Genomic DNA, 22,177 nt, shown 5'->3' with positions numbered 1-22,177 from the left:
TCCACGTCATGTCAAAAAAGTCTGAGGAACAAAAAATGAAGAGTCAAAGCATCATTTCTTTCAGCAATATCTTGCATCTGCTGGACACTGAACAATTTCATCTTGTGATGTATGAGGAGTTTGATCAGCTTTATCATGCTACATATCAAAGTAACTTCTGCAAGGAGGGAAGAGAAAATGACCTTTGTATGAATACACAGCTTTTATTTCTTCCTCTATAAGCAGGCAGGCAGAAGGCATACATAAAATGCCTTCTGTATGCCAGTGGTACAAAGGCAATCCTCATCATCCAATAAAGCCAACAACTCCCAGTTGCAATATGGTACCAATGATGTTAAAAAATACACTCAAAGAACAAGACCGGTTCTCAGGACCCCAAAATATGGAGCAGTGTCTAGTCTGATACCAGCTCTGGCAAGCACGAAGATCAAGAGCCTATGATGAGTACAACCAGGCACGCACACAACCAGCTCCTGTAGATAAATCATGGCTCCACAACTCTGAGCCAGAGCTGGTGACTGTGTGCACTGCAGCTGGAGGTGAATTTTCCCTCCAGGAACCCATCTGGTGTTTGAACCAAGCCCTTCACCTCCTTAGTGATTTGTGGCAAAGATGCACAGCTACACGTGTCAAGAACCATCTCTCCGTGTGTTCTGAAGCTGCCAATTGTTGTTTCAGTCAATGTCCTCCAGCTTTCTGCTAGGAAATTTGAGCAATCGCTCCCTCCTCACCTTCTCCATGTTGCTCATGATTGACAGCAGACTATCCAGAAGAGAGATCACTAGGGAAGGATGCTCAGGCAGTCCTTGCACCTCATCTGTCTCATCACAGAATCCAAACTGGGTTGGGCTGGAAGAGACCTTAAAGTTCATCCAGTTCCAACCCCTGCCATGGCAGGGACAGCTTCCACTGGAGCAGCTTGCTCCAAGCTCCTGTGTCCAACTGCCAAGCTCCTGGGTCCAACTTGAACACTGCCAGGGATGGGGCAGCCACAGCTTCTCTGGGCACCCTGGGCCAGCGCCTCAGCACCCTCACAGGGAAGAGCTTCTGCCTAAGAGCTCATCTCAGTCTCCCCTCTGGCAGGTTAAAGCCATTCCCCTTGGCCCATCCTATCACTCCTTGTGTTATAAGAAGTCATACAGTTTCTGCTACCTTTTTATCTCCTCTAGTCCAATTGTATCCTCTGAGGAGAGCAGCCTTCACCACAGACCCCCACGGTTTTACACAGGGCAATAGTGACCCTCTTTGTTCCTGCAAGCACCACTACAGCACAAGTTGTGCTCTCACCGAGTGCCTGTAGCAGTCTACACTGGAAGTTATTAGTGCTCATTTATGGCATCAGCTTGGCCCAGCTCTATCTCACATTTACTTTCCACACACCACTATTCAAAAGCACATCACATCCTCCTTTCCACACAGATCCAATGCAACAGCACTTGGAGACTCAGCAAAATTCAAGCCATTAGAACACGAGAGAAGACAAACAGCCACCTTTAAACCCTGAAACATCCGAGGAAATTCATTTTACTTTGTAACAGTGTCATATTTTATGCATTTAACTTCTTTTGACACCTTCCCCACTGTATTCTCAGTGTAGTTCTGGCCTCTGAACTTCAGATAAGGCACTCCTAGGGCAGGTCCTACATGGACCGGGTTGCTTTAACATCCATCAGGAAGTTAGGTGTATGGAAAGCTTCAACCAGTTACAGTAACTAGCAGTGCTGTTTAACACAGGGCAGGCATTTAAATGTGAGGTTAAATATCCTTGGAGGAAGTGTTTTATGCAAACAGACGTGTAAACTGAGCTCCAGCCTTAACCCTTGTAATACAGGGCTGTGTGAAACAATTTCTTTAGATCTCTGATGCTGGTGTGGGAAGAACACACAAGGACGTGAGGGAAGGCAGCCTAAATACACTGGGATTATATACCTTGTATTAGCCAGTCAGTCACAGCAGCAGCTCCAGCTGCAGCTCACCCACTGAGCTTCCTATTCCCCTCCTCTCGAGAGACTGAGCTCTTACCAAGATGCTCAGTTTGAGGACACTGAGCCACGCTAAGGGAAGCTCCAGCCCAAATACATGAGAAAGATGCTTTAAACAGCAAAAACCCCATGGAGAGAGGTGTGGGAATGCCACTCCCTGCAGACCCCACAGCCTCCATCACAGTCTTGGTGACATGGGATTTCAAGGTAGTTTTGGGGCTCAGTGTGCATCAAAGGAGTGATGACCCACAGACCTTCTGGCAATGCTTGTGCTCTCCTGCCAATGCAGGATCATGATACTGGGAAAACAGGGCTCTTCCAAGCTCATTTCAAGGCAGAGAAGGACACTGCCAACACCCTCCATATATATGGAGCCATAATCCAGTCTATTATGGTCTGGTTCATAAGGCAAGGACTAGACAAAGGACAATTTTGGTAATTAAATTCCTCAGTTAAAAAAACTGGGATTAGCAAAACACAGGAGCATGAAACATCAGGCCAGCAGCCAAAGGCAAATGAACTAACCTCCAGTACATCCCCTCCAGAGCAGAAACTATGAGGAGACTGAGCATAGCGAGGTGCAAATGGGTCCAGCGGCTGATCTCCAAACCCCTCCTAAAGCTGTAGCATGAGATGTTTGCTTTGTCAGCTATGACAGACAAGCAAATCTCTGAAATCTCTCCCTCAGCTTGCTCCAGGCTGCGATCTATCCCTTGGGTTTGCTATCACGCCGTCCAAGGTGTAATGTTTCTTCTTCCACTTTCTACAAGGCAGCACTAATATTAAAATGGCAGTGCTACTCACAGGAGAAAGTGAATCTGCAGAGTAAAGTAAGCCATGAATAGAAGCTGCCTCTTATCTTAGTAAGACACAAGATCTGTAATCCAGCGGAGATGATATAACTGTGCTAACAAAAGCCTTTCAAGTTCAGGCAAAGCTTTTGATGGAGCAGTGATTAAGTTCATGCCTCAGTTTTGGGTAGTTCCACTGACAATTATGAACTACATATACATATGAGAAGTGCTGCATTAAGTCACCAGCATTCACGTGGGAAACCTAACAGGGTGGATTTCTCAAGCCCTGGCAGTCAGATGTGTTGAATATAGGGACAGACTACAGCCCAGCAGAGGAGCCCAAAGGGGTCAATCTCTTGTGTGCACTGTTCCCACAGGTCGAAGTTAAAAGTCACAAGTACAAGCCTATAGTGAGCAACATGAACCAAAAAAATGCTTTGAGCCTTACTTCTAGCTCCTCGCTACATGGACAATACACTCTGATGACAGATCAGTGCTGAGTAATGGAGCAAACATCGAAATACTCATCCCAAAGACCAAGCAGAGCTCATCACCTCACATACCACTGCATTAGTACCAGATTTGCTGTCCCTTCTGAAGCAAGTGTCCCCAGATAACAGATTCTAGTGTAGAACCTACACAGGATCTACTCCTACCTTCCACATCTACAATTTTCTACTCAAATATTCACAAGTTGATTTCATTATTTGGGAAGCAGAGACCAGACCAGCCCCAATATCAGATACTATTATCATCTTGATTCATTTACTACTGTTTCATTTGCTTCAAAGCAGAGCTCCTGGTTTCAAACTGCAGCCTGGGAGGCAGTTGGGTGGTCCTCACTTTAGGGGGTCAACTTTGAGATCTGATGGACCTGCTCTGGCAGTGTCATAAGCAGCTTTCCTTCTAGTTTGGGTCTTCCTGCTCACTGCCAAGATGTGCTGGATGGTCATGAGAGCCCCACACGAATCGTGCTGATATGTGGCTTGTGCACACTATACAATTTATTTGATAGCACTTGAAAACAGACTTCTCCAAAAAAATCCCTTTGTTGCACTATCGCAGAATCCCAGACTGGTTTGGGTTGAAGGGACCTTAAAGCTCATCCAGTTCCAACCACCTGCCACAGGCAGGAACACCTTCCATTAGACCAGGTTGCTCCAAGCCCCATCCAACCTGGCTTTATACAACTTAGTAGGTTTACTAAGTAACAGTGCCAAACACTGGGAAAAGTGAGACTTTTGAAGAAGCTTATTGCTCCCTAACATGGCTCATGGATTTCAGGTAAATATAGGTAATACACCCAGGGTAAGTCCATGAGTCAGTGTAAGGAGGTGGCTCATAGCTCAGCTGGTGATCTCTTTTCTACACTGAAGTTTACAGACACAGCTTACGACAGCCCTACATTTAACAGGTACATTCCATTTCCCTTTGCACTGAGCACCTCCTGGCATCAGACAGTTCCACAGCTCACTGAGCTGTTTCCCAGGCTGGTTTACGTCATGCAGGTTCTCCATCAGCTTGGCAAGGAGATGCAGGACCTCATAATGTCACAAAAGCCACGCTATAAAACTTCAGGTGTGCTCCAGCCCCTGTGGCAGCACAAGAACTAACTTGGCAAATAACCAGGAGCTGCAGGATAGGGCTTGGTGCTGCACCAAGACAATGAAACCCTCTCAGCACTCAGAGTCCAGCTCAGGGACAGCAAGCAGGGTCCCCTGCTAGTAGGTTCAGCCCCTTTGGACATCAAAGCTCTTACAGACCACCTAATCTGCAGCCTGTATGAAGAAACAGCACTCAGTTAACTCTGTTTCATCTTATTACTGTGTGCCAGAAGCCGAGTTTTGTGTTCATCCTTCCATTCCAGCTCCTCTGCAGGCTGGAATGCAACTGTGCTGTTCCCATGTGCTTCCAAAAAGTGATATCCCCGGGGCTATATGCATGAACAACCCTCAGCAGCAAGCTTGGTATTGGCAGGAAACAGCTTCCATAGGTACATGCCATCTCCTCCCTGAACAATCAGTCCTCTGTCCGGCGTGTGGTACAACACAAGACTTGCTCTTCATGTGTTACTGAAGCATCCACTGGTGCTTAACTTCCCCAAATGATGTAGAAAAAGCCCAAAGCAGAGGGCATGTGTTCAGCTTTGAAGGACAACACTGTTCTCAGAGACCTGCTTCCTCATATTTCAGACATACTGCTTCTCCTTCCCCCCAGTGAGAATTAGCATCACATCTGAGCAATAGATACAAGTGGTATTTGAGCAGAGGAGCTCTTAAAGCTGCAGTGACTGGCAATAAAACAATGGAAGTTTAAAAAAGTAACACAGATTCTGTAAGGACCTTATACCCAGTTGCTGTTATCCCTACGTATGTCTCATTCGCAGAATCCCAGACCAGTGTGCACTGGATTGAAGGGACCTTAAAGCCCATACTGTTCCAACCCCTGCCACGGGCAGGGACACCTTCCACTGGAGCAGCTTGCTCCAAGCCCCTGTGTCCAGCCTGGCCTTGAACACTGCCAGGGATGGGGCAGCCACAGCTTCTCTGGGCACCCTGTGCCAGCCCCTCAGCACCCTCACAGGGAAGAGCTTCCTTATATTCAACCTAAATCTCCCCTGTTTAAGTTTGAGCCTACTACCCCTTGTCCTGTCACTCTCTGAACTTATAAGATGTCCTCTTTAGGCATTGGAAAAGCCTTCTCCAGGCCGAACAAGCCCAGCTCTCTCAGCCTGTCTTCATGAGACATCCTCTGATCATCTTCACTGCCCACATACAGCGTGTGACTTAACCGGGAGTAACAAAACATTTAACCAGGAGTAACAAAACATTTATCAATGTACTGAAAAAGAGTCACTAGATTACTAGGTGTTGCTTTTTCAATAGTTAAAACTGAATTTCTCTGTAAATTGACATTTTCATCTGAAAGTCTCTCCTGTACAGCCTGTGCGTTGAGACTGAATCTCAGTCAGAGACAGAACACTGCTGAAATGGTGAGAAACATGACAAAGAAGAATGATGGAAAGGGGATTTGGGCACCAGCTGAATAAATGCAAGAACCATAATAACTGAAGAGATCCACTACAGCCACTGAACCTCAGAGCAGAGCTTGGGTTACAAAGTAATTCAACATCTCCATGGGGATCCTGCTAGTGTGACATTTGCTCTTGGGGGAGGCTCTGAAAATGCAGTACAGCTATTCATGTCATGTCACTGTCAGAATCCTAGCTTATCTTCAGCTGCCAATCATGACCATATTCATGCAGGTGGGAGGTTTTCCCCAGCCCTTGATTCCTCTCCACCTTTGGAGCATTATCTTTCCATCTGCAAATCAATAAAGCATCTCTGATGTAATGCTGAAACCAAACTGCCCTTTACTGAGGCAGATCACACCCAAGCTGGTTAATCTTCACACCGTGGGGAAGTGGTATATCATATAGATGCAATAACCAAACATTAGAATGAAAGACTGCATGTATTAATCTAAGATTACGTAGATTCTCACAGGAATCCACCAAGATAGTATCAGTAGTTAAGTGTTATAACCCTTTGGTTACCAGAAGCAATTCCCTGACTGATTTATTTATCATCCCTTGTACCTGATGCACAAATTATTGTAATTTCAGTTCCGAGTAAGTATGAAGTTTGGGAAAGCAGTGTTTGTGTCAGTGAACCCATCTTCAGCAATACAAATTATTCAGCAGAAGAGGAGAAATACAACCATTTTAAGTCAGGATCAAGACCACCACAAAGTGCTCCTTCTGATCTACAGCAACTACCCCATACTGGGAGTTCAGGGATGTGCAATTACCAGCAGCTGCTTCCCCCACTCATTTCAAACACAGCCATTGTTTGTTGAGGATAACTGAAGAGCCCAACACACTGGGCTGCTCTTAAGCCATCCTAAACAAGAGACGCATTAGCATGGCCATCTGCGGGTGACCAGCTGCAAGGCATGCGGTTTGGAACACCAATGGCCCGCGCTGGGCTGTGGGGCCGGTTCAGCAGCCAGATGGCCAGTCAGCACCTCAGACACATGGAACAGATCAGGGAGTGGGTGATGAGGCTGAAAGTAGGGCACAGAGGTTAGTGAAGGATGTGGCTGAGTGCTGGGAAAGAGTTTCACCCATTACTTTGATTGAGCATCCCAGCTTATGAACATGACATTAATAGCAAGATTTAGCAATCCAGGCAGTTAAGAAGATTTTTGTTCACCTTAGGCAAGACATTCAGCGCTGAGAACAGTCTTCAAAGTTGGGATTGTTCAAAATTTGCATCTTTGGCCTCTCCAGTGTATTCACTTTGGCTTTATGCAAATAAAAATAATGCTAACAGTTACATCTTCTGAGTCAGAAGCTTCAGGTAAGGCAGCTCAACACTTGGGAAACAAGACAAGCACGCACATTTCTCAAGCCAGGGTTAAGTTTTGATGTATTTATATTCCAGTGGTGAAATGCTAACTGCAGAACGCAGGTGACTAAAACGGTTACTTCTTACCTAGTCTGAGTTCTCCAAAGTTCCCACACCCAATCTTCTTGCCCACTCTGAAGTTGGGTCCCACCATCAGAACGCCAGAAGATGCCGATGAGCTTGGTCGAGAACCATGCCCACTCCTTCCAGGCATTCCTTTCGTTGTCCGCTGCCTTTCATCCTTTTCCCTATTAGGATGGTCCATGGTCTTAGTGAAATCTTTCTGCCAGCAAGCTGGCAGAAAGGAGTTGGAATACACACTCTTCTCCTTAGATCAGAAATATATATCCAAAAGTATCTGAGTCAGGGTTCAAGAGAGTCATGGAAACGCATGGAGCTCTTTTGGCACTGTATCCAGTTCCTTAATGCATCCTGATAATGTACCAAGGGGTCGATTATGTTCTTGAGAACTCAGTAAAGGCAGGTTGCTTTTGGTTTCTTACCTGGGGAAAAGAAAAAGGATATATGAAGTAAAAATCATTATTTTAAACTACCCAGTAAGAAACATAGACAGAGGTGAATGTCCAGAATGCTCCTGGCCTCGAGGAAATTCACAGCTAAATGGAAACTCCACCACTACCTTACTTGTCTGATAAAAATCCACAAAGTGACTAAGATAGACAAATGCTGTCCATCCACTGCCTGCTACTGGAGTTATTGGAGCTCACACCACGCACACAACTGAAAGGCAATTTTAATTACACCAGCATACCAGGTGGAAAATGCAAGCTCACATCCCAGCTTTAAAGCAGTTGTGGAGTGTAGTCTCTTTTCTTCTCACTTCATGTGTTTATAAAGTATTACACAAAAGCCAGACAAAAAAAAGAAGTAGAAATTAACAGCATCAGGAGAAGAAAATACTGACTTTTCCTTCATTTTCCGTCTTTTAAAGTTGACCTCAGATATAGCTGCCGGCTGAAACTGCTGTCTTACAGAAGTGACCAAAAGCAGCAGGTAAGTCAAGATTTATTCCTTTTAAAAACCTAGAAATTTCCTGACAATTGTATCAACACACAGTTCATGTTCCCAGCATGATTTACTTCCCAAAGAAAATGAAGCTTTGGAAAAATAGACCTTCTAACGGAATTGGGTGAGGGACTCAAGGGCCAACATCTTCTCCAGCAGCCTGCACTGATGACTGGCAAACAAAAGCTGGACTGCTGTCCCACAGAAACTGAAGTGCACCTTACTCCTGCATGTCCAAACTTGTCACCACCATAACCAATGGGCAACCCTGGACAACTCCAGACAGTGGACTGGTGCATCTCAAAAGCATCAGTCTGCTAACTCTGTCAAAAGAGGATAAGAAATAGATGCTTCTTAACCCACACAGGCCAAGTGGTGCCCCTGTACCCATGGACCATCCCAAAAGAGACATGCAGGAACTGTACAGACCCTCTTGGGTCCTGCTCCACATGTGCAGTCCAGGGAGCACAGGGCAAATTGACATCTCACCATGAGACCTCTCCTAGGTGAAAGGATCACAGGATGGCTTGGGTTGAAGGCACCATAAAACTCATCCAGTCCCAACCCCTGCCACAGGCAGGGACACCTTCCACTGGAGCAGCTTGCTCCAAGCCCCTGTGTCCAACCTGGCCTTGAACACTGCCAGGGATGGGGCAGCCACAGCTTCTCTGGGCACCCTGTGCCAGCGCCTCAGCACCCTCACAGGGAAGAGCTTCTGCTTAAGAGCTCATCTCAGTCTCTCCTCGGGGAGGTTAAAGCCATTCCCCTTGGCCTGTCATCCCAAGCCCCTCTCCAGGTTTCCTGCAGCTCCTTTAGGTACCAAAGCTGCTTTAAGGTCTCCCCTTCAGGAGCCTTCTCCAGGCTGACCCAGCCCAGTATGCACAACTTTAACACCACTTTGCAATTATCTTTCCACTGCTTTTGTTCATTTATTACTGCAGGCTTCTACATCAGCCAGAGAGTTTGCAGGACTCTGTCAGACTCCATCTTCACAGAAAGGATGATGTGTATATTAGGCAGAACCTGAGGAACTAATAATAGCATAAAGAAACATCCATACATGCGAATAGATGCTTCATGCAGTGTAATCCCACAACCTCACCCAACTTCAACAGTTTATACCAATGCTTAGAACCCAGCTCAGGTTGCACAGGTTACAGCCCACAGGACATGTCATCCAGCCTGTGACTCAGAAGCTCTTTTCTCTAGAAGGAAAAGCGGATGAATTCTTGTTGTTGCTCTGCACAAAGGTGAGTCTCAGCAGAGAGTATCACACAGCACATTAGCAGCAAACCCAGGAGGTCTGAAAATCATCAGGTCACCTGAGAACCAGTGTGTCATGTCCGTAATACCGGTTCAGCCATACTGGCCCAGAAACCACAGTGTCACGCTCCAAACATGGCACTAAGTAATGTGTGAAATGCCATTCAATGGCCTAGCTGGAGACAGAGTTGGAGACTTTCACATACAAGGAATTCAGTATTTAGCATTACCAAGCTTCAATTGTCCCTCAACCTAATTCAAGATTTAATACTTAAAAATGAATAAGCAGGAAGCATCCATTACAGGCAAACAGGATGAACTGGTTTTTCACCAGAGACATCCCAACAGACTTTCAGCTGCAGCGTTTGTTTTGGAGGGGTGAACTAGGGCTGCTTCTCAAAGTTGTTTGCATAGACACAAGCACAGTTGTATCTGCTTTGTGAAAACAGCCTGTATAAGCAATGATGATAACTTTAGCAGATATGTGAAAAAGCACTTTGGTTGGACCCCAACCTGTCCCCAAAAGGAGAGGGTCAAACAAAAGAGGCAAAACTGTGCCTGACAGGGACTGATTACAGCAAAGAGGAATGCTGCAGTTTTTATAAAGCTACAAACAGGTTTTGGTTTTTCTTGCTCATTCAGCTAACAGCTCCATGGGCAGCAGAAAGCATAAGAGTAAACACAAGCTAAAACCACCAGAAAAGGTTTTTAAACCACATGAGGTGGACTGGGAATAGAGAGGCTGTTAAGAACACACTATAGTGTCTTCCTGTGTGATGCCAGAAGCAGGTGAACCTTCCTCCTGCCATGAAGTGCTACCAGCCTTTGCCCTGCAGAGCAGATGGATCCACACAGTGAGGTGGTTTTGGTGCCTAGGTGAGGATCTTTTCAACGTTGTTTAGCTACCTGCTGGCACAAGCATTGTTACAGAGGAGTGTTTACCAGCTATGATAAAATAGAGCTGAAAGCCACCAAAAGGTAAAGGTGTTCATTCAACATGTTTCAAAACACTGATATGAGCAGGGCAGGTGGTGCTCTGCAGTGCTTGATGGCACAAGTACATCATTCCCCTGAGTGCTCCAACCCTCCTGAGAGCACAAGCCCTCCTGAACCTCAATATAACTTCCCCCTCCTCCAGACTAAAGTCTGAACTTGGCTCAAGCCCCGTGTGCTGAGTTTCAGATCTGACATCAAAATACAGTGCTTGGTTTGACACTTGCACCATCTCACTCAGTGCACCTCAGATGGGACAAGTAACTCCTTTCTTCTCATGCAGGCAAAGTGCAGAGCTCCACCACATCATTCCTGGCTAGTAAAATAAGATGTTAATAGTTACAAGACACTCAGCCTCCATCCTTCCCAGGGAGAAGGATGGAAAAGTTACGCCTGACAGTCTGCAAACACTGACCATCCTCTCTCTCTGCTGAAAGCCTTCAACAAACACGAATTCAAATCAGCAACGAACGAGTGAACTGAACATTTGAGAATCCCTTTGTTATGGCCAATCCTATGAGCAGGTCCCAGCTGTCAGTACACCAAACAGCACAAAGATCTTTCACTATTGTACCTATATCCTAAAACAAGCTGTAGTAAATATGGCATCAAATATGGCTTTTGAGGACTAACAAAGCGCTTGGCTTTGGCAGAGGAGTGGCAAAAGCACGAAGACAGGACTGTAATTTGAAGTCAGCTGCATTAATATTTAAAGACTACTCGGAATGACTATTTCCTGCCACGATTCAAACCTCTTCATAATGATTTTCCTTCCTACCTTTCCACCCACTCAGCAAGATTGCTCCTGAAAGTTACTTCCATTTAAACAAAGCTGCATGAAGATATTTCCCTAACAGTGACTCAGTCCAATTCCAGTATTCATTTCACTGCAATACAGTTGGAGGCAAGGGAACAGTTGTTTAATAAAAGATACAGGCTTGAAAGGAAATTACTAAGTAAAAACCCCAAACCAACTGTATCCTACACACTTCAGAACACTTGGGACCCAAGATCTAAATCATGACCTCACCTCCATTGATAAAATCACAGAGCCAAAGCTACAAACCAGCTTCTAGGTGGTGTTGAAGGCAGCTGCCATTCACATTGTGATCAGTAGAAGCACCTAGCATGAAGGAGGTTTAATCGCTTAACAAGCACTCATTATGACACAGTGACATTGCTCACAGCCATCCAGACTCCTCAATGAAGTCCTTAAGTCTTAAAGCAGCAGCGGGCCAATGCAAACAAAAGACTGGTGTGAAGAAGCCAAAGCAATGCTTATTCCTACCCTTTAAAGAAAAAGCTTACTTCCCTTGCACTGGAAATCTTTGACCTACTTGAGATACTCTGGAGACCCTTCCAAGGTAAGAACAAGAGCTGTCAAAGTCCTGGGTTGTGGCACTATTTCAGAAAGTCTGTCCAAACTGAAACTGGAAATGAATCGCCCTTTCCTCACACCAATTCCAGGAGACCTGATCCAGGCCTGTGTGCAGTTCTGACTCATGAAGGAGGCAATATATGCTAGAAATCAAACTGCAGATGTTTGGTGGATGGATCAACACCCTCACAAGCAGAAGCAGTTCAGCCCTACATTAGTTTTTCCTTCTTTGAAGAAAAAATCTACAAGAAAGCCCAATTTTCTGTTGGGATGGTGATCTCATCCCTCTCTCTACAGAAACAGGAACTCAGTTTCTCAAAGCAGCTCCACAAGCATTGCTTTAGGACAAGGTACATGCCCTCTCGCTGGATTTTCCAACATCCACCCCACGTGCCTCTAATACTTTTTGTAAGACTCTTGATCTGGAGTGTGCTTTCCAGACAAGATCTGCTACTTCCCACATGACTTCAAAGACTAGAGAACCCTCCAGGGCTCCCAACTGACACGTTATAAACATACAGATATGAGATCACCAGCTTCCACCCTCATGCCATGTAAAAAGTAGAGCCTTTAGCAGTAGAAAACTGTGCTTTGCCACAGATGGGGACAAACAGTTCACCCTCTGGAAAAGGCAGAGCAGGCAGAATACATACAGGTAATGAGACACATTTTGAAACCAGAGCAGACACGATGCGTTCACTCACGTTCTCAGCACCTGCCAACACATTTTATTAGCTTACATGCTTAAGTTTAGAGGAACAAGCTGGCTTGGTGGCCTCTGCTTTACTGCATGCACTAACAACTTCCTAGATGTCAACGCTCTCCCTATATTAAACCACAATTAGTAAATTTCTCACAGCTTTGCTCTCTTCTGTGTGAACATACATCTCCATGGGCTTCAGGTCCCTTCATGCCTTCTCATCTCAACGGCTTATTGCTTGCCTCCCTCATCTTGGACAAGACGTTCTGCTTCTTGTCCTGCTACTGCCCAATGCTACCTTCCAACTGGCTCCAACAAAACTGCCTTTTTCCAAAGCCACCTCACTACCCACTTCTGACAAAGTTGCTGTTCTACTAATGAGAACATAAAAAAGTTATGAGCTCTACCCGGTTCCTAAGGGTGAAAAACCATACATAACCAAATATCCTGCCTTGGTCTGACATGGAAGAGGACCTGCTCTGGTGCTTGGTTACCTACACCCACTAGTAGAAAGATGTAGATGCTGAATGTTTCCTCCACTCAGCCATGAGAAATATACTTCTTTTTGCCTTTTTCTCTCCAACTCAAGAGCTTTCTGATTTCCTAGAGGGTCTTCTACTACTCCCTCAGTAAGCCTCACATTATGGGAGTATATTTCAACTACACCCTCTATCCCAAGAGTACCTCCACACAGAGGAGACCAGCATTTTACCTGGGCTTTCCTAAACAGCACTAGGATGACCTGGTTTCAGCGTCCTACACGTGAAAAGCAACAGAAAAAGTGAAAAGGGAGGTCAAAATTCCCTGTTGCAGTTTAAAGCTGGTAACAGCATTGACAAAGCTGGCTGCAGGCTACATGTCATGTCAGATGTCCCACACTTGGAGATTCTTTCCAACTCTGAAGGCTACAGAAGCCTTTTAAACACTACAAGCGGCTTCTGTTGAATCATTTGACCCAACAATTTAATCTTCGGCTTGTGCAGCTAGTTTTGTTCAGGAAAAAATGCCTTCTGAGGCTTACAAATAGTATTTAAGTCTAAATTGCTGGGAAGGGAGAAGGATGGCCAACTGCAGATCACTACAGTCATTCACTACTCATAAATGCACAGGACTGTCAAGTTGACATCCTACAACTACAGTTTTTACAGAAAAGGATGAACCCAAGTGAACTCACACCAATTTCCATCCTAGAGTAGTGAACTTCCATGAAGTCTTTTCCTCGAAGATCTTGTAAACATGCTGAAACACATTAACTGTATAATCTTCAACTAAATATGTTGGCAAGTTACTTTTCCAAATGAGTCTCAGTTGATCTCAAGAGAGATCCAAGCACCCAAGTTCATTCCTGAACTTTACTCTCAATACCCTCTACAAAAGCTAAGCTTGAGGGCCAAGAATGCAAGGGAGGGAAAGAAAAGCAATCTGGGTCATAATTTAGCTCTTCCACACAAAGAGAGTAAAAGAAAAGACCATTTTCCAGGGAAATAGTTTATGTGATGAAAGCCAGATTCATTGACTCCTCTTTCCCATTCGAGTTTAAGCCCAGCATATGCCAGCAGCCATCCATGCATATTCTTACGTATCATAGAACAGTTTGGTTTGGAAAGGACCTTAAGATCATCCAGTTCCACCACCCTACCATGAGCAGAGGTGCTTCACACTAGGCCATGTCATCCAAGGCTCTGTCCAACCTGGCCTTGAACACTGCCAGGGATGGGACAGCCACAGCTTCTCTGGGCACCCTGTTCCTGTAGCAAAGTACTACAGACCATAACCTGTCAGAAAAGAGGGCTGATGCTATTTATGAAGAGTTGGATTATGCTGGAACAGATAAATGAACACTGGAATAAAATTGGAATAAAATGAAAAAAATCCCCTAATGAAACCTGAGCTCTGCATATTCTAGGTTATTTTTTGGTCTGAGAAAAGAGCACCTGCCAGATGAGCTCCCCTCGACCTCATGAGGCTCGCTGCAGGAGTCAGCGGCACAAACCCCAGCCAAGCCCCTCAGAAAGATGCAGGTGTGCAGCCCACACGCAGCTGCCTGCACAGCTCCAGCCCCACACCGCATCTGCGGCAGCCCGGGAGGGAACCATCCCACCGCATGAGGGTTGTGAGATCTGCCACCTGATAGCACAATAACCAACCCCCCCCCTTCCAAATCCTGTCTTCTAAAGGTTTCTCAAAGACTGGCAAGAAGCCTGACATTCAGGATAGCATCTCTGCTTGCAAAACAGGCTGCATGAGGCTGTGTAAGATCAAGTTCCAGCAGAAATAGAGATTTATGAGGGTGCTACCGAGAAAAAAAATCTGGCAGTAGCAAAGGGTCTGCAACAGCCCTGGGCCAGGATGAGAACCCTGCAGATGTTTTCTTCTCTGATATCCAGGTATCACATACACCTGCATTTTTTTCACCTTAAAATACTAGACTGCTTAACAGCAAAAATCAAGCTGCAGGTATACCTACTCCATCCCCTTCCTTTCAGGCAATGGATGTGAAGAAGGGGCAAAGCCTACCAGGGATGAGATGACTTTTAGACAGCCATGTGCATCTTCAAGGAATAACCCATGTCAGGCAGATTCAGGTGTATCCGTGGTGGTCAACAGATGCAGTTTGCAGATACTGGTGTCAGTGATGAGCAAAGTGCTTGACAAGACAACTACCACTGTGGTTTGGGCTCTGAAGCAAGCTTAGATCACCAGCAGCAACATAATTTTTGAAGATTTATAGCATGATTTAACACAGATGCACCTCAGTAATCCGCAACTGTTTTATCTGTGCACTGCCTGGCAAGGAAAAGCAGCCTGGAGGATGAATTGTAGACAGGCTCAGGGAGCTTGAAAAGACTGGTAGATTTGGCAGTTAAACATAAGAAAAAAGCCCTTTTGCAGCATCCAAACCATGAAGGGCTTTTTTCTGCTTTCAGAAAGGAATGCAAGTATCAATTTCAGAGCCAAGACAGCTTTCATGGTGTGTGCGTGTGAGGCGGGGAAGAGCCTCTGACTAGAAGAAAACTCCTTGTGAACTTCAGGAGACAGGGCCAAAGAAGATTGAAGTCCCCCTGACAGCCAGGGGTAGGTAGAAGCTGCGTTAGTGAAACACAGCTAGAGATGAGTAATTCAAAGAGGTGCTGGCCATGCATGGAGATAAACACAAGCACCTATCAGGTATGCAACCTCCCCATGGAAGAACACATTCGTGTCAAGTGCCTCCCAGTATCAATTAAAAGTTTCATTATAAAGCAGCAATGAAGTCATATTCAGATGCAGGATCTTTGTATCCCAACTCAAGAGCTTCAGGTCCCCAGAAGGGACTTGCAGCTGCCTGAGAGGAGCAGGCTGCTTCTCCTCAGTCACACCAATACCCAAGGCACCTCAAAAAGCAAGGACAAACAAGCAGATTAGTTACCACAGACCAGGACACCAAACCTCTGCCAAGGCTTTTATCAGCTCGTAAAATAAGCTTCAGATGCCATTGAGCAGATTCAGTATTTCAGCCTCTGTAGCCAGGTTAAGCAGAGACCAAAAATGATGCTCACTGGCAGTCTGGAGCAGCAGTGCACCCAGATCTTGGTATTAACCAGCACACAGACAGAACGATGCCCAGTACATCTATAGTACAAGGGGTGATGGGTTTAAACTTGCATAGGGGAAGTACCGGTTAAATATAAGGAAGAAACTCTTCCCTATGAGTGTGCTGAGGCGCTGGCACAGGGTGCCCAAAGAAGCTGTGGCTGCCCCATCCCTGGCAGTGTTCAAGGCCAGGTTGGACAGAGCCTTGGGTGACATGGTCTAGCGTCAGGTGTCCCTGCCCACGGCAGAGGGTTGGAACTGGATGATCTTAAGATCCTTTCCAACCCAATTCTGTTATTCTACATAGCTGCAAAGATCAAAAGACTGCTAGACAGGGAAGAGCACGTGCTGTGTCTTGTCAGTGTGAAACGTCATGTTAATGCTGCTGAGCATTTGCACCTCAGGAGACAAAGGAAAACTACTCTAGCCTCCCACAGCACTGAGCCCTAAGTACAGGTGTATGGGTGCTCTCAGTGTCCACTACACAAAGCAGCAAAGCCTTAGAGAAAACACCACTTCCACACATCAGCAATAAAGTTCTGAAGGTGCATCAGAAGTAAGTGGCTTCAGAAAGGGGCTTTATTAAACCACCCAATTCGGTGCAAGGGTTTAGGCACTAAGAGCCAACACACGCCATAAATCAGGCAAGATTCACCCCAGCTTAGGTATGTCCTCCAGGGATGAACACCAGCAATGGGCCTAAGCAAATTTGGCTGTAAGAGGTTGTAATGCAGGGTTGCATTACTGAAACTGAGGAAATTGTTCTTCACCACCTCATATGAAGAGAACACAAAAAGGAAGCTTATGAGAAGGCAACATGACCAAGAACAACAGTGTAGGTGAGTAAAAGTCATAAAAGTATGCTCTGCACAGCCTCTGTAGCTAAACTTCAAGACCTGGACTAGCAGGCAAAGCCCAGAGGCCCCGCAGAAAATGGGGAAGCAGACAACCCTGCCAAGTCCAAATGATCCATCCCTCAGACTCTCGATGTTGCCCAACAGACTTGACTTGGCCCCTGTATCCACACTGCTCATCACCAGAAACTCTGGTAAGAGTTGGTTAATAAAATTGAAATGCAGTGATGCAAGAGATGGTGAGCAGGAACATCAGCATCTCTTACCAAAACACAGATAATAATGTAATGCCAAAAGGAGAGACAACTAATGTATCAGGAGGAAACACAAAAAAACTTCATACTTAATGATTTAATGTATATATGTTTTCATTTTAATGCCTGAACTTCACCTTCTCCTTAGTTTAGAATACTGCCTTTTCCGGCAGGAATGGAACAGATCAGCCCATGCCATCACTCATATAATTAGATGTTTGGCAGGAATTCAAATGACATTACCTACATACTTTGCTTGAAACTAACCTATGTCTCAAAGAGGAAACTATGTACCTGAGACCTATATACAGAGAGAAATCTCTCCCAGCCTTTAATGTGCTGTTTATTTGGAGGCAAACAGTGGTGACAAACTTTGTGACCATGTGCAGAGGTTGAAGAGCACAAGGTAGCTGAAAAGATAAGAACCAGGACTCCTGCTTGTTTGGGCTTAATAAATACATTGCTTCCGCTTAAGCAAACAAGTCTCAGAGCTGCTACCAAGAAGGGGCACTGCCAGCACCCTAGTTCCCTGCCATAGCCTCATTCTCTCCCACCCCTCTGTGTTTTGTAGGAAAGTTTTTTACTGGCATAGCTCACTTATGTTAAAAACTAACAGAGTTTAATATTTAAAGCTCAGTTACACTCCAAGCCTGAAGCCTGCTGCAGTGATTTGTCTTCCTTTCCTATTATGGGATTATAAGACCTCCAATCAAGTGAGCACTGCAGCAGTGCTGCAGCCCCAAAACAAACATCAACACTCCCCCCTCACCCATCCTACAGGGTAGCATCCTTATGGCATAGAAAGAACAACCTTTCCCTTCCTCTGCGAGATTTACAACTCCCTGGTTTTGGCTCTCCCAACTGCATATCCTCAAGAAGCAGTTCAGCTGTCAGACGAGATTGATATGGATGGCCTATGCAATCAGAAGATGCCAAGAATTACATCGAGACCAAGCAAAATATCTGCTGGTGAAGTTCATCCCCCTTGCAGGAGAGCTAGAGGATGCTTAGGAGCTCTGAGGAGCCTTGTGAAAGAAACCAGGCTCTTGCCTTTTCTAGTTTTTATTGAACCTTTTAATTTTAAATTAAGCAAAGGTCAGCCCTTCTGCTGGCAGCTACCTCCCATCTCCTCCCCAGTGCAAGGTGCAGCCCTGGGTACCGCTTTGTTCTGTGCCCATAGTGGCAAGATCAGCTACACCCACCCAACCATCATCAGCTCCATAAAACCTGCACTTCCTCAGAAGAGCCATTAGACACAGTAATCCCAATGTACACAGTGAGACAGTTGTGTTTGTTCACAGAAAGTCAATGTTTGTGCCTGCTTATTTCCTCTGAGTGGCAAGAAGCTAGCTGGTACAACCGGCCCACAGCGTGCAGCCGAGCAGAAGCCATCAAGACTCCAGATAAGAAGCTACACAGCTAAAAAAATTGTTCATGCATGTAGGTTTCTGTTGTTGGTAGGTTTTGGAGGGTTTTTCTTCCTGAAAGGAAGACAAGCAAGTTCTTCTGAAGGCAGCAAGTTGATTTAAAAGTCTTCATGCACTAGAAGCCTTCACATGGATGGGTATTTTAGCTTCTTCCACACTTCTTAGCACACACTATCCCATTTCCATCACTTTTCCACTCATGCTTCATAGGATTCAGTTTCTTCATAGAAATCACCCGGACCGTTTGCTGAGATGATGTCCATGGGCTATGTGAGGTAAGGCAGCATTAGGAGAGGCAGCCTCTCCACACTGGCATCCCATGTAAAACCATCAAGCACACTGAGGCACGTCTGGAGAGCACCAGCAGCATAAGGTGGCAACAAATACTCTGGTTTCTCAGACTCGCAGTCTTGAGATAAGCTCTGGAGCTTTTTCTTTTGACTGTACCCAACCAACCAGAGGCAGCCAGACATCACACCTGTGCCAGGTGATGGCTGACGTCCCCACCACACAAGAGGGTGTTAAAGCCAGCAAGGATATCTGGCAATCCAAAACCTCCCTGCACACCAGAGCGTCCTCTGCCTCCACAAAAAGGAGGCCTGAAGACGGGCAGCAACAGGGTCCCCCCCTACACCAAGGGCACAGACCCTGTCCCTCAGAGCAGGGCACTTGGTGCCTGCAGCCTGTCAAGCAGACCCATTTTTCAGTCATAAACAATGGCTCCAAAGTCATGTCCAGCTTCCGCAGCACATTTCATTATGAAAGCCACATGTACTCGGTGACAACACTGTGCTAAGGTCATGGCAGTGGACTTCATGACAACTTCTGCTGCCATTACTGACAACCCTTTATGTGCATCCCAGCGCCTTCTCACCACGTGAGACTTAATTCTCAGGTCAAGAAACAGTTCTCAGGCACTAAGTGAACACCTTGGTTACTTTTGCTGGTTTGGTTACGACCAGTTAGGTTTGAACTGCACAGTGCCAGAAGAGGACCACCATCAAAGCTCCCCAACACTCAAAATGAGGACACTGAATGCCCAACCCACAGCACGTTTAGTATCGAGCAATGGCTGCAAGCAGCAGGAACAAGCAGCACCGACACAAGTGTTCAAATTCACATTGCATTTGATGGAGCAACGTCACCTTAAGGAGACGGCAAGCTGGAAGAAGAAATAAGCTCAGAGATGGTTCAGGTTTGGGGAGGTAATTTTACATGACAACTAGTCCTATTTCTCTCCCTTCCCTCATCTTAAGGACTTCGCACAATTCATGGCTTGGCTTCTCTGTTTGCTGTAAACTTGACATGCCTATGTAAAGGGAATATTGTGCCAAAACAAACAAATCTTCCAGCCACTTGCAGTCCAACAATCTATTAGGAAGGAAAGGCAAGGCACTACCATTAAAACTATAAATACCCCCTAGAACGAACCAGAGTAAAGTCTTGCAGTTAACAAAAAGAAATATTTTGCTCTATTCCTCAAGGAATTACTTAAGTGTTGGCTTAGCTGTGTTGATACCCCTCCTGTTTTGCAAGCTTTTAACCCATTCCTGTGTTCCATACAATTATAGCATGGCTTCGGTTGAAGGAACCCTAAAGCTCATCCAATTCCAACCCCTGCCATGGGCAGGGACACCTTCCACTGGAGCAGCTTGCTCCAAGCCCCTGTGTCCAACCTGGCCTTGAACACTGCCAGGGATGGGGCAGCCACAGCTTCTCTGGGCACCCTGGGCCAGCGCCTCAGCACCCTCACAGGGAAGAGCTTCTGCCTAAGAGCTCATCTCAGTCTCCCCTCTGGCAGGTTAAAGCCATGCCCCTTGGCCTGTCCCTCCAGGCCCTTGTCCCAAGCTCCTCTCCAGGTTTCCTGAAGCCTCTTTAGGCACTGGAGATGCTCTCAGGTCTCCTCTTCAGGATCCTTCTGTTCTCCAGGCTGCCCCAGCCCAGCTCTCTCAGCCTGGCTCCAGAGCAGAGCTGCTCCAGCCCTCGCAGCATCTCCATGGCCTCCTCTGCACTCACTCCAACAGCTCCACATCCCTCTTGTGCTGCTGCCCCAGAGCTGGATCAGGGCTGCAGGGGGGGGTCTCCCCAGAGCACAGCAGAGGGGCAGGATCCTCTCCCTGAGCTGCTGCTCACGCTCTGGGGGTGCAGCCCAGCACACGGGGGGGTTCTGAACTCAAGTACACACTGAAGCCAGGTCATGGGGAGCTGCCCATTGACCTTCTCAGGCTGCTCCATCCAGCCTCCCCGAGCCTGTGTTTGTGCTGGGGATTGGCCTAACTCAGGGCAGGACCTTGCCCTTGGCCTTGGTGAACTCACTGAGGTCCGCATGGTCCCACTTCTCCAGCCTGTCCAGGTCACTCTGGATCCCATCTCTTCCTCCAAGCATGTCAACGGCACCACACTACTCTATTTCTCATCCTATAATGACTCAGAATCAGAGACACTGTGGAAAGAAGCCTGAAGATTTCTCAAGACCCAAACCAAGTCCCTGTGATAAGATTACATCAACTCATCTGAGTTTGGTGTAGAGATGAGAAGACACCTCATGGCTTCCCCTGTATTTGCAAAGGGAGAAACTGAAGCCAACGCCCAGCAAAGAAATAAACAGCAAGCAAGGAGCGATGATCAGAGAAGGTCCTTGGTCCCTGAAGCTGGAGCAGAAAGCTCTTTGTTCTACTCTTTCACACTCACCTAGACTCAGAGTTAAGTTTCTAGTTTAAAATAGAGATGCAACACAAGTACTGGCAGAAATTTTTAGCCAAGCAAAGCACATCCTGACAACATTTCTTTGCCCTGTAACACATGGCCTTGGTTCAGTTATGGCTAGTAGATTTCTTCACATTGAGCTTTAGCATTTATTTCACAAGCATTAATCTTGTTAAGAAAAGAGACAACACCTTATTCCACCCTATTAGTTTTAATATCATGATCTAAACCAGGAAGTGTTTGTTTGTTTTCCAATGCAGGGGTTTCCTCCTAACCTCAGAAGAATCATAGAATGGTTTGGTTTCGAAAGGATCTTAAGATCATTCAGTTCTGATACCCACAGCTCGCAGAACACTGCATCAAGTGAGGTATGTCACCATCTTGTTAAAGCTGCAACCTTCAAAGCTCATTTGAGGTTAACCAGCATCCTTGCCCACAGGACCAGCACTACTTCCCCAAAGACAGAATCCCAGATAAAGTGAAACTCAATACAGTTTCAGCATGGCCAGCCTGGACATCTACATCAGGAAGGTCTTTTCTTTTTCTAAGTGACATTTCCATCACTATGCAAAAGAACCAGAGCTGGAAGAGCTCATTTGTCATAGAAACTGTACAGATTTGATTCTCATTCCGCTGGAGAAGAAAGTTTAGGAAAGGAGGATGCTGAAGACAACCTGACATCTGCTGCCTTTTAAAGGAAATGTAAAAAATTGGACTTCCTAACATCTGAAGACTCAACATGAAAGTGGAAAATAAACACTCAACCACAGTGGTCTGGCCATCATCCCCCTGCAGGACGTACCTCAGACAAGGTAAAG

The 22,177-nt window shown here is 45.9% G+C and overlaps 1 protein-coding gene across 6 annotated transcripts in view; it reads right to left on the bottom strand.

Moving 5' to 3' along the window:
* The window catches only part of CSNK1G1 (casein kinase 1 gamma 1), a 107,581-nt gene that overhangs the window by 58,215 nt on the left and 27,189 nt on the right, over positions 1 to 22,177 (bottom strand). For all 6 annotated transcript variants that reach the window (XM_034065988.1, XM_034065989.1, XM_031043204.2 and 3 more), the window contains exon 3: positions 7,273 to 7,688. In XM_034065988.1, coding sequence (XP_033921879.1) covers positions 7,273 to 7,450 — 178 coding nt within the window. In that variant the 5' untranslated portion in view covers positions 7,451 to 7,688. The remainder of the gene's footprint in view (positions 1 to 7,272; positions 7,689 to 22,177) is intronic.

Source organism: Melopsittacus undulatus, chromosome 9 (genome assembly GCF_012275295.1).
Source record: "Melopsittacus undulatus isolate bMelUnd1 chromosome 9, bMelUnd1.mat.Z, whole genome shotgun sequence".
NCBI lineage: Eukaryota > Metazoa > Chordata > Aves > Psittaciformes > Psittaculidae > Melopsittacus > Melopsittacus undulatus.
This window is presented reverse-complemented; position numbering and strand designations above follow the sequence as displayed.